General features: G+C 42.5%; 1 protein-coding gene across 1 annotated transcript in view; it reads right to left on the bottom strand.

The window, feature by feature from the left end:
- Nucleotides 1-1,607: 1,607 nt before the first annotated feature.
- TES (testin LIM domain protein) overlaps nt 1,608-13,847 on the bottom strand; it is a 91,082-nt gene continuing 78,842 nt past the window's right edge. The window contains exons 5-7 of the mRNA XM_075345031.1: nt 10,901-11,116; nt 8,439-8,597; nt 1,608-5,393 (exon numbers count right to left, since the gene is read on the bottom strand). Of these exons, the coding sequence (XP_075201146.1) occupies nt 5,202-5,393; nt 8,439-8,597; nt 10,901-11,116 (567 nt within the window). The 3' untranslated portion in view covers nt 1,608-5,201. The remainder of the gene's footprint in view (nt 5,394-8,438; nt 8,598-10,900; nt 11,117-13,847) is intronic.

Raw genomic sequence — 13,847 nt, 5'->3', positions numbered from 1 at the left:
CGTCACAGGGTATTGTGCAATCTGCCCTTCTGCACAGTATGCAATCCTCCTTGGTTATGGATCCTTGTCCTTTGGTGTTGCTAAGAGCTTAGCCAGTTAAAACCCTAGGAACACTTTACACTACACCCTCCAGACACACTATTGGGAACCTGAAGGGAATAGGGCCGCCCACTTGAGGGATTGGTAGGGGAAGGTGAAAAAGTGAAAGGAGAACTGAAAAAGGAGTGCAAGGAGAAGGAGGTTGAGTGGTGACTCTCGAAGGGAGAGGTCACAGGTCAGGAGCAGGGCTCCTTAACTCTACTAGGTGGCAGACGTTGGTCTGGGCCTGGTAGGAGCTGGAACCCCAGTCGCAGGGGATCATGTCAATGGGCACGGATTGCAGAGGAGGGCAGCCTTGAGCCATCTCCGGGCAAGGGCCAGGGCACGACGGGGTACGCGGACCCTAGGCCGAGAAGTAGCTTCAAGCGTCCTGGTAATTTACCCGACAAGGGTGAAGCCTTCAAGATTCATCCTTCACCCGCTCCAAAATCGGGGTACTAACACACCGATGGGATAGAACTTTCCCTACAAAAGACAGTCCACCAAATCCCAAGCATGAACCCTGAGAGCAAGCTCAGTCCGTTAGCCATACAGGTGAGCGGGACCCGACTAGTTCCACACTACAAGGTCTAAACAGTCACAAAGGTGCAACGGAAAAGGCCACAGGCTAACAAGCAACACCAAGGGCACGGATCCAAGCATGCTCTCTCCTTGCTGCAGCGGTGCTCAGAATTCTGGTTTACAAGCTGTCGGTGTCAGTATTCTTGGACTGAGTGAGTACGCAGAAACACTTCCTTTTCCCATCGGCACCCCACTCTTCCACCACCAACATCGGGCCCCGGGGCACAAACCCCCTACCCACGGAGTGGTTAGACACCCTGCTGGCATACCATCGCCACTGGACTCCCCCTTTACCCAACAGCAGCGGTGATACTCCACCTAACCACGCATCATGGGTGGCGTCACGAACTTCTAACTCCCCTGTATATACCCCCCATCTTAAACCCTAGTGTCCGCACGAACGCCCGGGTCCGGAGACCCCTCGAGTCATCGCGGTTCCGGATCCGAGCGGCTCGGCCGCTGGCACGAGGGCGGTGCATGTCCACTACTTTGTAGTGACATGTCTGGCTTGAGTTGTGAATTTGTTTACACAAAAGAAAAATTATATACATTGTCCATGGTGAAAATCAACATCCAATATGTAGCACATGAACCTACCTAATTCAGGTGCAAAAAGGACACTATTTGAGGATGAGCTTTAAAAAGTACAATAACTCTGGAACTAGGACTATTATAATGTCTGTTTGCACAGTTACCAGAGGACTATCACAATTTGACAGTGATTTATTTTAAAATGGTGTTCGTTTTAATTTGCATAACGATGGCAGACGAATGGCTTTGATTTGAAGAAGCACAATGGGTGAGGAACCTTTACACACATTTCATTGCTAGAATATCTTTGCATATAATGCATACCATTCAGAAGAATACAAAGAAATCTTTGAAGTGATCTCCCTCTGCAGGATCTTTGGAAAATCAAATCAGAAAAATGTATAATGACACAAACCTGGGTTATCAAAAGTATCTTTTTATTATTTGCTGATAGAAGTGCGTGAACGTCAACAGTTCCTAAGGCTATAGTTAGGTTTGCATAGTTAAACCTGGTAAACAGCATGCACATAAAGGTTCTGTACGACTTACATAGCCATACAATGGATTTAGACACCAGCAGGAAACATGCTGCTTCCTCCTTCCAACTACAAAAGAGACCTGGAAGATTTATAGAACAGATTAACTCCTTGCTTGGCAAATGGCATCACTACATATATCATATAGCTTCTCTTTTTAGTCTGGTATAGTGGGGTTGAAATGCAGAGAGCATCATTTTTTTTCATGAGTTATATGAAACACTTATCATTGGTCTTATTTTAAGAAATATTCAATATCCCATTTTAAATAGAAGATATGAGTCTGGCTCTTCCAACCCCTAGAGTTCAGCTACTTTCAGCAAGACAAACCAGGATTACAAACCAGACATTTAAAAAGGACATGGTCAACACAAAATGATTGTTCTAAAGAAGCATAGGTACTTCGTGCCTCCTTAGGCTATGTGCCCATGGGGGAAAGTGTCCTGCAGTTATATCCGCAGGACATTCCGCAGGATCTCCCAGAAAACCGCAGCACAACTTTGTCTGTTTACATGCTGCGGTTTATTTGCGGAATGTCCTGCGGATATAGTGCGGGCATTCTACATTAAGGATACAGTACCATGGCTTGGACACTGCATCCTCAATGCAGAACAAGTGCTGAGTGATCGGGGAGATCATACCTCCATCACACAGCACTTCTCTCAGTCTCTGGTTGTGTTTACACTGTGAAGGAGAAGGTGGGCGGGCCTGAACTAGCTCCGGCTGTCACATGACCGGAGCTCGTGCAGGCTCCGCCCACCTCCTCCTTCCTGCTCCTATGCACCGAGGGAAAATGACTGGGTGTCTGCTATCAAGGCAGGTAAGTATGGGACCAAGCAGGTGATTTCCGCAGGTAATGCCGCAGGAATAATTGACATGCAGTTATGTGCGGCTGCGGGATATCCGCAGTATATTCCGCAACCGCACATTCCGCAACGTTGACACAGCACTCCCCATGTCCCATAGGATAACATGGGGAGTGTCTGTACATGCTGAAACCTGCGGATTTATCTGGAAAAGCCAGATAAATGCGCAGGTTTTCCGCGACAAAATCCGTAGAAGCAAGCTCCCGTGGGCACAGGGCCTTAGAATGGTAAACGTTTACTGATCAGTGGCCATTTACACAGGCAGACCAAAGCAAATGATGTGCTCCGAGTGATCATGCACCACCAAAAAATTATGATCTTTTATCATTTCACTGGATGAAGGAGTGTTTCGCTTGTTCATTGATTGATCGGAAACCTGTCAACCCAGCAGTGTAAATGCCTCTTTAGCATGGCCAAGCAGTTCAGCGCACCTTCTCCCCTAGTATCTATGCCCTGCTCTAGCTTCTGCAAAGCCAGTGCCATCATTTAACGAGGAGGGAGGAGAAATGCAAAACTATTAAGTGCGAAGGTGCACAGGATTGGTTGGCCACTCCAAGATGCACCCAAGCAACTATGGTGTACTAGGTTTGAACTCTCATTTTGTCCTGACAGTCATCCATTCATTAATTTTAAGGCAGTCTATGTAATAGATGAACAGACCAGCTCTCCATTCTTGGGGACTTCATAATGTCCAATTACTATATATGAGGCAGATATTCATTTTACATTCATTATTATTTGGATTTGAGTGGATTAGGCTGCTTTCACACTACGTCTTTTTAACATGCGTCCTGAATGATTTTTTTGCTGCAAAAGCGGATCCTGCTTTTACAGCAAAAAATGCATGCAAACGCATGTCTTATTTTGCAGGATCCTGTCACTGGATGTTTAGGGGCGGGCATTGGAGTCATGTGATCGGGAGTGAGGGGAACTAAACGTGCCAGACTGGGAGCCGGCTTCTGACAGCTGCAGACGCTCGTAACCAAGGTAAACATCGGGCTTGGATACCCGATATTTATCTTGGTTACGAGTGTCTGCAGCTGCTAGGAGCAGGGCTGCCTGCACACGTTACCAACGTAAACATCGGGTAACTAAGAGAAGTGGTTACCCGATATTTACCTTGGTTACGAGTGTCCGCAGCTCTCAGGTGGGAGAGAGAGGGAGGAGAGGAAGGGGGAAAGACAGAGATAGAGAGGGTGAGGGAGGGAGGAGGAGAGAGAGAGACAGATCACGCGAGACTGGTTCTGGGCATGCTCAGTACTTTCTGGGCATGCTCAGTACAAAAGCAGGATCCTGTTACAACGCAACTCAACGCATTCTGCTAGGCAGGATCCAGCGCTCATTGAAATGCATTGCAGCTCGCGACGCAATGTGAAGGATCCTGTGAGATGCGTTATTTTGACAAAGGTAAAAAACGCTACAAGTAGTGTTTTTGAAACATGTTAAAATAACGCAAAAGTACGGATCCTGTGTCTAACGCACGCAAACGCATGCGAACGCAGGTGGACGCGAGTCCATTGCAAATGCATTGAAGTGAAATCGCATTTGCACTGGATCCGTTTTTTCGCTAAAAAAACGTTATGGACGGATGTTAAATAAACGTAGTGTGAAACCAGCCTGAGAGCTATAGTCTTAAACAACCCGCAGACAGGGACAGCAGGAAGGATTTATTACCTTTAAAGACTGTATTTGGAGGATAGAGAGCTCCTAATGCTTCCTAACGGTAAATCCTGCTGACAGGTTCCCTTTAAGAAGGTTTATGAGTTTTGACAACTAAACTGCATTCACTAAACATTGAAAAGCTTTACCAATTGTTTTCTATTCACTAGAAGAAAATTAAGGTTCTACTTAATGACAGAAAGTAACGATCTTACAAGCAGTGAGAAATGAAAATATTAAAGTGTATTAGAAAACCGTATAATCTTACACAGAGAATAAGAAGTGATCATGAAGATTAACAACTTTAGAGACATTCTCTAGTAACTGGGTTGACATCCAATATTGTCACAATTCAATTTCCAATTTTCCAATATGGCTTGTCACCTACCTAAATGCAAGTCTCTAAGAAATTTCTCTGGAACTTAAACATTTGTTACAGTCCTGGAGAACCCCTCTTAGGTAGCATCACATTCTCTCCAAAAATAATACAAGTTCTGATCTTCCAGAGTATGTAAGAGAATTAAAGGATTACACCTATGGATGGCCAGATTTACTAATCACCCAGAATAGTGTAGTCAATAACCTGACATTAAATAACTCGGTGGCTACCATTTACTGGTGATCAGTTACATCTACTATACATTCATTATAAAGTGCTGCAATCAAATGCCGGGGAATGAAGGAGATATGATATGAGGAAATCGTACTCAGGCAGTGAAAGTGGGGTGGATTTTTTTTTTTTTTTTTTTTTTTTTTTACATTCAAGCAAAGCAGCATTTTAAGTTTTCATAAACTTGCAGAAAACACTAACTTATTTTTCCCTAAAGCGCATTTTTGCTTCTAACACAATTAAAGACCCCATGTAGATTTATTCCATAACTGCTGGACAATTCATCTTGGAAAAGTTCAACCCGATTCTGAAATGTAAGCTACTGCATTATGGTGTTCTCTAGGAAGCCATTTTCTTCTTGCACTCCACAGAGCAGAACACCATCCCTTCTATTGGCATGAACTTCTGGCCGATCAGACACTTGCTGCAGCATGAGCACAAGAAGCAGTCGGACGAGGCATGCCAATGGAATCCACTGTAGCTCACACGCTGAACTTCTGGATCAATGGCGTTGTGGCAACCTTGGCATGTCTAGGGGAGGAAAAAGAATAGTGTCAATTCTATAGAGCATTACAGCGCTTTGTCAAGGCTTGTGTAAGGTTCTCATCTACATCAACGGAGGCAGACAGCCTTTTCCACTAAAGCACCCGTCACACACAGCGAGATCGCTAGCGAGATCGCTGAAACGTCACAGGTTTTGTGACGCATCAGCGACCTCACCAGCGATATCGCTGTGTATGACAAGCAGCAGGGAGTGGGCCACTGCTGCGAGGTCGCTGATCGTTACAAAACGATCAGGACCATTTTTTGCTCATTTGTCTCCCGCTGTGCAGCACACATCAGCATGTTTGACGGCGAAAGATCAACGATCTGAATGTGCAGGGAGCCGGAGTCTGGTAACCATGGTACACCGGGTAACTATGCAAAGCGCTTTGCTTAGTTACCCGATGTGTACCATGGTTACCAGCGTACGCCGGTTACAGGTTGCCAGACGCCGGCTCCCTGCACACGTAGCCAGGGTACACATCGGGTAACTATGCAAAGTGCTTTGCATAGTTACCCGATGTGTACCCTGGCTACCAAACACAGCGTTGTTACACGGGTCGCTGGAGGCTGGTCTCTGATCGCTGCGGAGATTGCCGGATTGACAGCTCACCAGCGACCATGTAGCGACGCTGCAGCGATCCCTGCCAGGTCGGATCGCTGATAGGATCGTTAGAACGTCGCTACGTGTGACGGGACCCTAACATATATTTCTCTAACTCCACAATTCTACTCTAAATTTACAAAACAAAACAAAAAAACTGGTCTTTTAGGATTCCCACCATATTTTTAGGCATCTCAGGCTACATTAACTGATCAGTTTCCATTTTCACATACGTCTAAAATGTGTGCGTTTGTCGCATCAGCCATGATTAATCTGATTTTTCACAGAAGCAGGTAGACTGTCTGAGCGCTTATTTATGTAATGCCTCTCTTAAAAACAGATGAAACATGAATTGAAAACTGGAATACATGGATGAAAAACTGAAGACAAAGTGTATCATGAATCAACACAAACAATAATGGCAGAGTCTGATCGGCAAAATGGATGAGAATAGGACATGCTCCGAGTTACACAAACTAGACACAAGGATCAGTTGGTAAAACTGGTATGTGTGTGGATCAATGAAACTCTATAGTATATAGGTCAGTATACCCAGATGTGTCAATGGAGTCTTAGAGACGCTTTCCACTTTTTCAATCTTATGCGGCAAGAAGGCATAGCCTCATTGTAAAGGGTATGACTCGCAGTAATGAGAATATAGCCTAATGTGTCACACTATGGACTAAAAATTCACCAATATTTCTACAAATGTTTGACACAAAGTAAGCTAACTAATGGATGGTGTAAATTTAGACTAGACAGTCTCAAACAGCATAAGCCACTTTCATAAGCTTCTACTATCTAGTCTATGTTTGCACTGCCTAAGAATTAGACCTTATTCATAAATATGGCCCATCATTTCTTAATAGATGAAAAATGGCCTAAAGGGTTATTCTTAGCCCCAAAATCCTATTCCAATATGAAGGAATAATAATAATAAATAATAAAAAAAAAAATAAAAAAATACCATATACCTCAAATTAGAAATATAGTATGGATTTCCTGATAAGTTACTTTGCTTACCTCATGTGCATTGCATGACCTTAGGTATCCATGGTTATAACGTCGCATATAGTAACAGTTAGTGGCTCATGGTTCTAACCACGGAAGGCCCTGCACATGAGGTAAGAGACATGGCTATATCAGGAGAACTATACTACATTTCTAGTTGGAGGCATTTGCTAATATTTTTATATACATATTGGGATAGGATCTTGGAGATGGGAATACCCCTTTAAGTTTGCAAACAGTAGGTTTAAAGGGAATATATTATCCGGAATGGATTTCTTGTTTAAATCAGGTAGTTGTTACATGTATTTATATAAAAAAAAAATGCAATTTTCTCACTGACTACTAGGCCCAATATTAGTCTATGCTTTTGCCAGCTTGATGGAACACCATGTCACAAGGTAAAAGTGATAACTGACTGGCTCCAGTGAACAAAACATTCAGCTCTGGTTAGCTTCTTGACTAGAAGTTAAACATTTCAAATCCCCATTGGTCAAATCTGAAGAAGTGGATGGACAAACACATGCAAAGAAATTGTGATAAACGCCAAGCACTGAATAGACAAGAATGGGTTTTCATCAGCTAGGATTTGGCCCAGAAGCCGATATCCAGCTTGTCAGGGTAAATTGCAGTCTTCAAAAATAAGATCAGCACTGTAAATAAAGTCTTCACACAAAGTTAATCTATTTGTCAATAGAAGCACGAAAACGTATAAAATGCTTATAAAAACAGCTGAGAAAAAAAACAAAATCACTAAAAGAAGAAAACTTTGCGTCAGTTTCAAAACTTTTGGCCATGACTGGGGTAGAGTTTTGATTCATGGCTGCAAGATGAAAAGAGAAAAAAAAAATCTGTTCAGCATTTTCTGATTAACTCCTCATTGAATGATGAATTGGTGAGTGATGCACCAGGGTTGGGATTTTCTTATGCAGAAAACGTGAGAAAAATAAGAAAAAAAAAAAAAAAAAGTTTCTCTTGTATGGACCAGCAAGTCAACAAAAGAGGCACAAGGCTGTTTTGCCTTTTAAATGCTATAACGAATAGGGTCCCCAAACTCACAATTGGTACACGGGCAATGGATGCAAATGAGAGAGGATGACAGCGTGCCCACACGGACACTGTGCACACATTTTTAAGGCTCCTGCAGTGCTAGTGTGGACATGCAGGTCTGGTAATTCAATTCAGGCAGCACTTGCTCTGGGCAATGGAGAGAGCTGTCAATCAAGCTAAGGGGCAGCATGCTGACTGAGGAGGTGGAACGATGCAGCTAAGGAGGTGAAATCTATAGTATATGTTTTAGAGAGCTTTTCATGATCACAATGTGTTGGCAGTTTAATTCTGGATGACAGCAGCCTTTAGAAAAACTACAGAAGACAGATTACATTTTTTACAGTATTAATAAAGGAGTCGCTCGGTCTTACCACGGCATGATTCTTCACGTAGCAAGGCTTGCAGACTGGCTTGTCATTCACCATCACATAAATTTCTCCAGCCAGGACACAATCACAGTCAAAACAACAGAAGTGCTTCAGATGCCAGTTTTGACCTTCTGCTTGGGTATATTCATTGCTGAAAATCAACTAGTAAGAGAAAAAAAAATATATATAAATTTTGCTCATGGTGATTTATCATGTAGTACTGTAACGTTACGGATTTCAGATCTGACCACTAGATGGCACTGGATCATTACTTTTTAACTGATGCTTTCTGCCACCTAGTGCACATTCAGGAGAACTGCACCAAAGTGTGAAAAGCCAGTAACAGAATGCTATAGTATCTCCATTATCAGGTACAATCTATTGATATACTATTGAAACAACGCATATTCATTATAAATGATTGATCAAATCAGATAAATAGAGGTAAACTAGGGAATGAAGACTAGGTTTGTCACAGCTAGGAGTAGAATAAATACTATATTGGTACAATGCAGTTTCTATATTACACACAGAAAAATAAAGAAAAATAAAATAGATTACTTCTCGCAACCAACGGGAAGACTGATCCGTATATAGCTCATAGTTGAGTAGACAGACGTTACACGGAGGCATACGGATTAGTCTCCTTAGTTTTGGAAACAGGCAGTAATGATTAACCATGTGGTGCACAGAGGTTTACTCCATACTAAAGGAATAGGGCACTAGCCATATCATGTAGAATAGCCGAACACTATAAATCATGTATATTGCTGCATATTGAATGCATTTGTGTTTTTTTCCCCACTTTTGTCTGATTGCACCTACAGAACAAAAGGCAAAGTCTCTGCTCTCCACAGGTGATACCTGCCAACAGAATATGGAAATGTAGAAATTATGTTAGCCCACATCGCCATATTAACGAAGAAAAGAAACCAAAAATTAACATTGTACAATTTTAAATTAAATTCCATCCACATAGAAGAAAACGCAGCTGATGAGCCAAGGAAGATTGATTTTCATTAATGAATATTAGAAATAGGTAGGACTGAAGACATTGCTCATACACACAGACTGACCACTAACAGTTCTGCCAGAAATCATCATATGCCTAGGTGGAGAGTTCCATACAATTGACCAGTGCACTGGTAAAGCATTGCTACCATTGCTGAATAGCTGCACAATTGCAAGAAGTCAATTAGTGAATGAAATAGCACTTGTGAAGTCTGCTACAACTTAGCAGTCAATGACCTGGCCCTTTAAATGCATCAAATACCCTTAGAAAAAGTTACACCTGATCAGAGATAACACCATCAAAAGTGGCCATACTAGGCACCTCAAGGGAGGTCGTAACCAGATGAGCACTTTCCCTATAGTGACTGGTGCAATGAATATGAAGTATATGGTGGATATTCAGATTAATGACCTCCCATGAAATATGGTCTCAGGCCAGCAGAATTGAAGCTGTTGTAGTTCTGCATATAGTGTTCTATAGAGCAACTTGATATTCTTACTCTAGTCCAAAGGGGAGCAAAGAATGAAAGGCTCCATAATAATTGTTGTAAGAAGACATAAAAAAAAGAAGCGCTGCTAGGGTATTACCAGATGACAAGAGTAATATATAAAATGTATACACTCACCTAATGTGGTTGTGAAAGTCACAACCACTACCAAGCATATGAGATAATGGCGTCTGCCGCAGCCCCACGTGGATGAGCATTCAAACAGGAGAAGAGAAGGGGTTAACGCCACGCATCAGCCAAATGAAGATGTAGAGATGTTGATAAATATTAATATATTAAATTATCAACAACTTTACATCTTCATTTGGCTGATGCGCGGCGTTAACCCCTCCTCTTCTCCTGTTTGAATGCCCATAATAATTGTTGTGACTTTAGCAAGCTATGAGCTGTCTAACAAAGCGTATAGTGATGGAAGCAATAGCTAATAAAAACAATTATAGTAACCATGCAATTATTAGGAATGCTTTTAAGACTTTCTGCTTAAAGGGGATTGAACCAAGCTTGGAAGTACCCCCATAACCATAGGATAGGGGCAGACTTCTCAATACAGGGAGTCCAACCCCTGGAACCACCAATGATCTCAAGAACAGGACTCTGAAGAACCCCGTGTAAATGGAGCGGCAGTGTGCATACTTGACTCCACTCCATTTATTCTGAAAGGGGCTGTCCAAGATAGCCAAGAGCTGGGCTCGGCTGATCTTCGCCACTCCTTTTAAGAATGAATAGAGCAGAGATGTGCTTGATCGATCACCACTCCATTCTCAGGATTGATGAGGGTTCCAGCTTTTGGACGCCAGGCTATCAGGAAGTTTTGCCCTATCCTACATACAGGGAATAACATCTAAACCTGGCTCAAGCCTTGTACGGTATTCATCTACAGTACATATATGTCGTATAGCACTTCTAAAAAGTGGTGGATCAATTTTGGAGCAAACATGAGATTACCTCATCACACCCTGCGCACCGCGGCTTCTCACTGTCGCAGTAATGTCTGCCACAATAGAGTTTTCCCTTTTTCCAGAAGTAGATCATGTCTACTAGAAGCTCATTGCAGGTGAAACAGACAAAGCATGATGGATGCCACAGCTTGTCGTAGCCGGCCCGTTCGGCATACACCGCAGGGTCACCTTCCTTCATGTTCTCCTTGCACCGGAAGCAATACTGTGGACACAAGTGAAAACAGTTTATAAAATCATATCTTACAACAAAACATAGGTAGATGAGCTTTAATATAGAGCAATGGGAAGGAAGCTGAAAAGGACTGTCAGCGCCACAAATGACAGAGCATGCCTGACACCGTGCCAACAGAAACATATGCTGTCCGGAAACCTACATGCATCCCAGCTCCATAGTGCCATGTAGACAGTGACATGGACCATCAATTAGCAATGCAGGGAGGCTTTCTAATCCTGCTGTGACACTGAGGAATTGAGCAGGCATGCCACAGCTATTTCCACAGAGATCCTTAATGTCTCAACACTCCCTCTCTACGCAACGATAAAATGCTAATTAACAATCCAATTGTGAGTCGGGTCACAGTGCATTCTTCGCCCTCTCAATCTTTTAACCCTTCCCGGCAGTCACAAACATCCCATTGTCCGCAGAAAGGAACGCCTCTGATGGAAAGATTGCCTCAGTCGTGGCTGTGCCTCACAATACGGTATATTCCCATAACTGGAGATGTGCTTCTGATGGAGTTTTGTGAGTAATGAACATGTTTTATGACACATGATTCCTATCCAACTATGGAGCCGGCAGAGTAAATAAAAGCAGAGTGGGCTGTGCTGGACTGATAACAACCTGTAAACACAGCAGCCAACATATCTTTTCCACTTCACTTTTGCTATCTTTTATATCAAGTTTGCAGAAACTGTTAAAGAAAAGCAAGGTTTATGCAAAGAATTCCTGCCTGTGCCCCATAAATTAGGAGACAGGGATTTGGAGTCAGCTGTAAGCAAAGCTTGAGAATAGCAGACTTTCTGGCACGGAGAATAAAATAAGAGAATGGAGATGACCAAGGACACACACTAAGGCCTTGTTCACACACTGGATTTTTACCTGCTCTTTTTGCGTTTTTGCTGCAGAAATTTCTTGAGAAAATGGTTGTAACCCTTCTGCAGATTTTCCCATAGGTTTTGCTGGAGAATAAGGAAAAAAAAAAAAAAAAAAAAAGCTGTTTTTTTTTCAAGAACATTCTTTCTGCAGAATTTCTTGAGAAAAAGAATGTGCATGTCACTTCTTTTCTGCAGGTATCTGCGTTTCTTGCCATAGATATAATGGTAAAAAAAACGCAGGGACCAACCTGCGGAAAAAAACGCATCAAAAACGCATGCATTTTTCAGTGCGTTATTGATACGTTTTTGGAACGCAAGTGCGCTAATCTTTCAGACTCAAGAAATTTGAGAAAATCCTTTTTCTAGTGCGCACAGGGCCTAAAGGCTCCTTTACGTTACCCGATCATTTATATTGATATAAAAAGCTTGTTCCCAAATACCGGCCTATGCAAACATAGCAGTAGACATGCAAAAACCCAATCAGATCCCATCTCTCCATCTGAGTGGATGGCACCTGCTGGCTGTAAAATGATCATCTTATAATGACTGTCCTGTCCTTGTACAGGTCACATAAATCTTTGAAAAAGAGCCTTGAAAGGAACGGTGATCAACTTGTTATACTGTTGATTAGTGCTGGTTCGTGCTGAAATCTGGCCATTAAAAAGGAGCTTTAAGAGGCTGTTCACTAATTTGCAATGTCAGATAGGTGGGGTTCTGATATTTGACACCCCCATCGATCAGCTGCAATCTCTTGGCATAAACAGTGTAAATAGTGGAATATCACGCCATACACAGTTTCGTGGCCACTTATGAGAACTGCAGATCAGATGTGATTGAAGACAATACAGTGAACTTTAAGTTTAGGTTTTATTAGGCTTCACATAATGTAGGGCACTTGTGGGGGCACGCTGATATCTACACATCAGGTATCTTCACAAGGCGCACTAACCGTGCTCTCTGCTCTGTTGCCTTCTCCTTACCACTGATCTGAGCCATCAACACTTTGTGATGATGCTTTGCTTCAGGGATGGGGGCAGAGGCTGCTGAAGTGCGCACAACCTCTGCCCCTGATGACACCTTGTTTGGGTATCCCAGCATGCAATGGGATTCTCAAAGGACGAGTCTTCAAATAGGAAGTAGGCAAAAAAAAAATACTATAAAACAGTTAGTGTATTTAGGGAAGGATAAGGAATTTTTAATTGAAGCACATTAGAAGATAGTTCAGATTACTGCACTTGGGGGGGGGGGGGGGGATGGGTGTCACAGTCTGCCTGTAACCTTCCTGACTGAACAAAAGCACACTATTTGTTCAGTGATTAATTTTATCATAAAAAATACAAATAACCTAACCGTACATACAGTGCATATAAATGCACATGGATATAGTGGCATACATTTTTCTGCAAATGCAATAAAAATAATAATAATAAAAAAAAAAAAAAAAAAAGAGTATTGGCATTTTCCCCCCTCTCTTGCAGTGACCCTCCTATTCAGTTGATCAAGAAAACGTATGCAGATAAATAACCCCATGGAGTCCATAACGGCACTCTTATGGCCTCTATTGAGCTGAGAGCCATGTAGATATGGCAGGACAACCCTGACATATAGAGATGAGCGAACCTTCAGTTTCGAGGCTCTGGGTTCAAGCTTGGAAAATGATATGAAAATCCCCATGGTGAGTACTGCGCTGTGTTGGCGTGAGTGATGCACAGAATTGTGCACACTGCGGGATGTGTGTGATCGGCTCAAATTTGACTTACAGTCTGCGTTTTACAGATGTTTTGTTCGCAGAGAAAATGTAAAAAAAAACAAAAACAAAAAAAACACCACACCGCCCA

Source organism: Anomaloglossus baeobatrachus, chromosome 4, assembly GCF_048569485.1.
Source record: "Anomaloglossus baeobatrachus isolate aAnoBae1 chromosome 4, aAnoBae1.hap1, whole genome shotgun sequence".
NCBI lineage: Eukaryota > Metazoa > Chordata > Amphibia > Anura > Aromobatidae > Anomaloglossus > Anomaloglossus baeobatrachus.
This window is presented reverse-complemented; position numbering and strand designations above follow the sequence as displayed.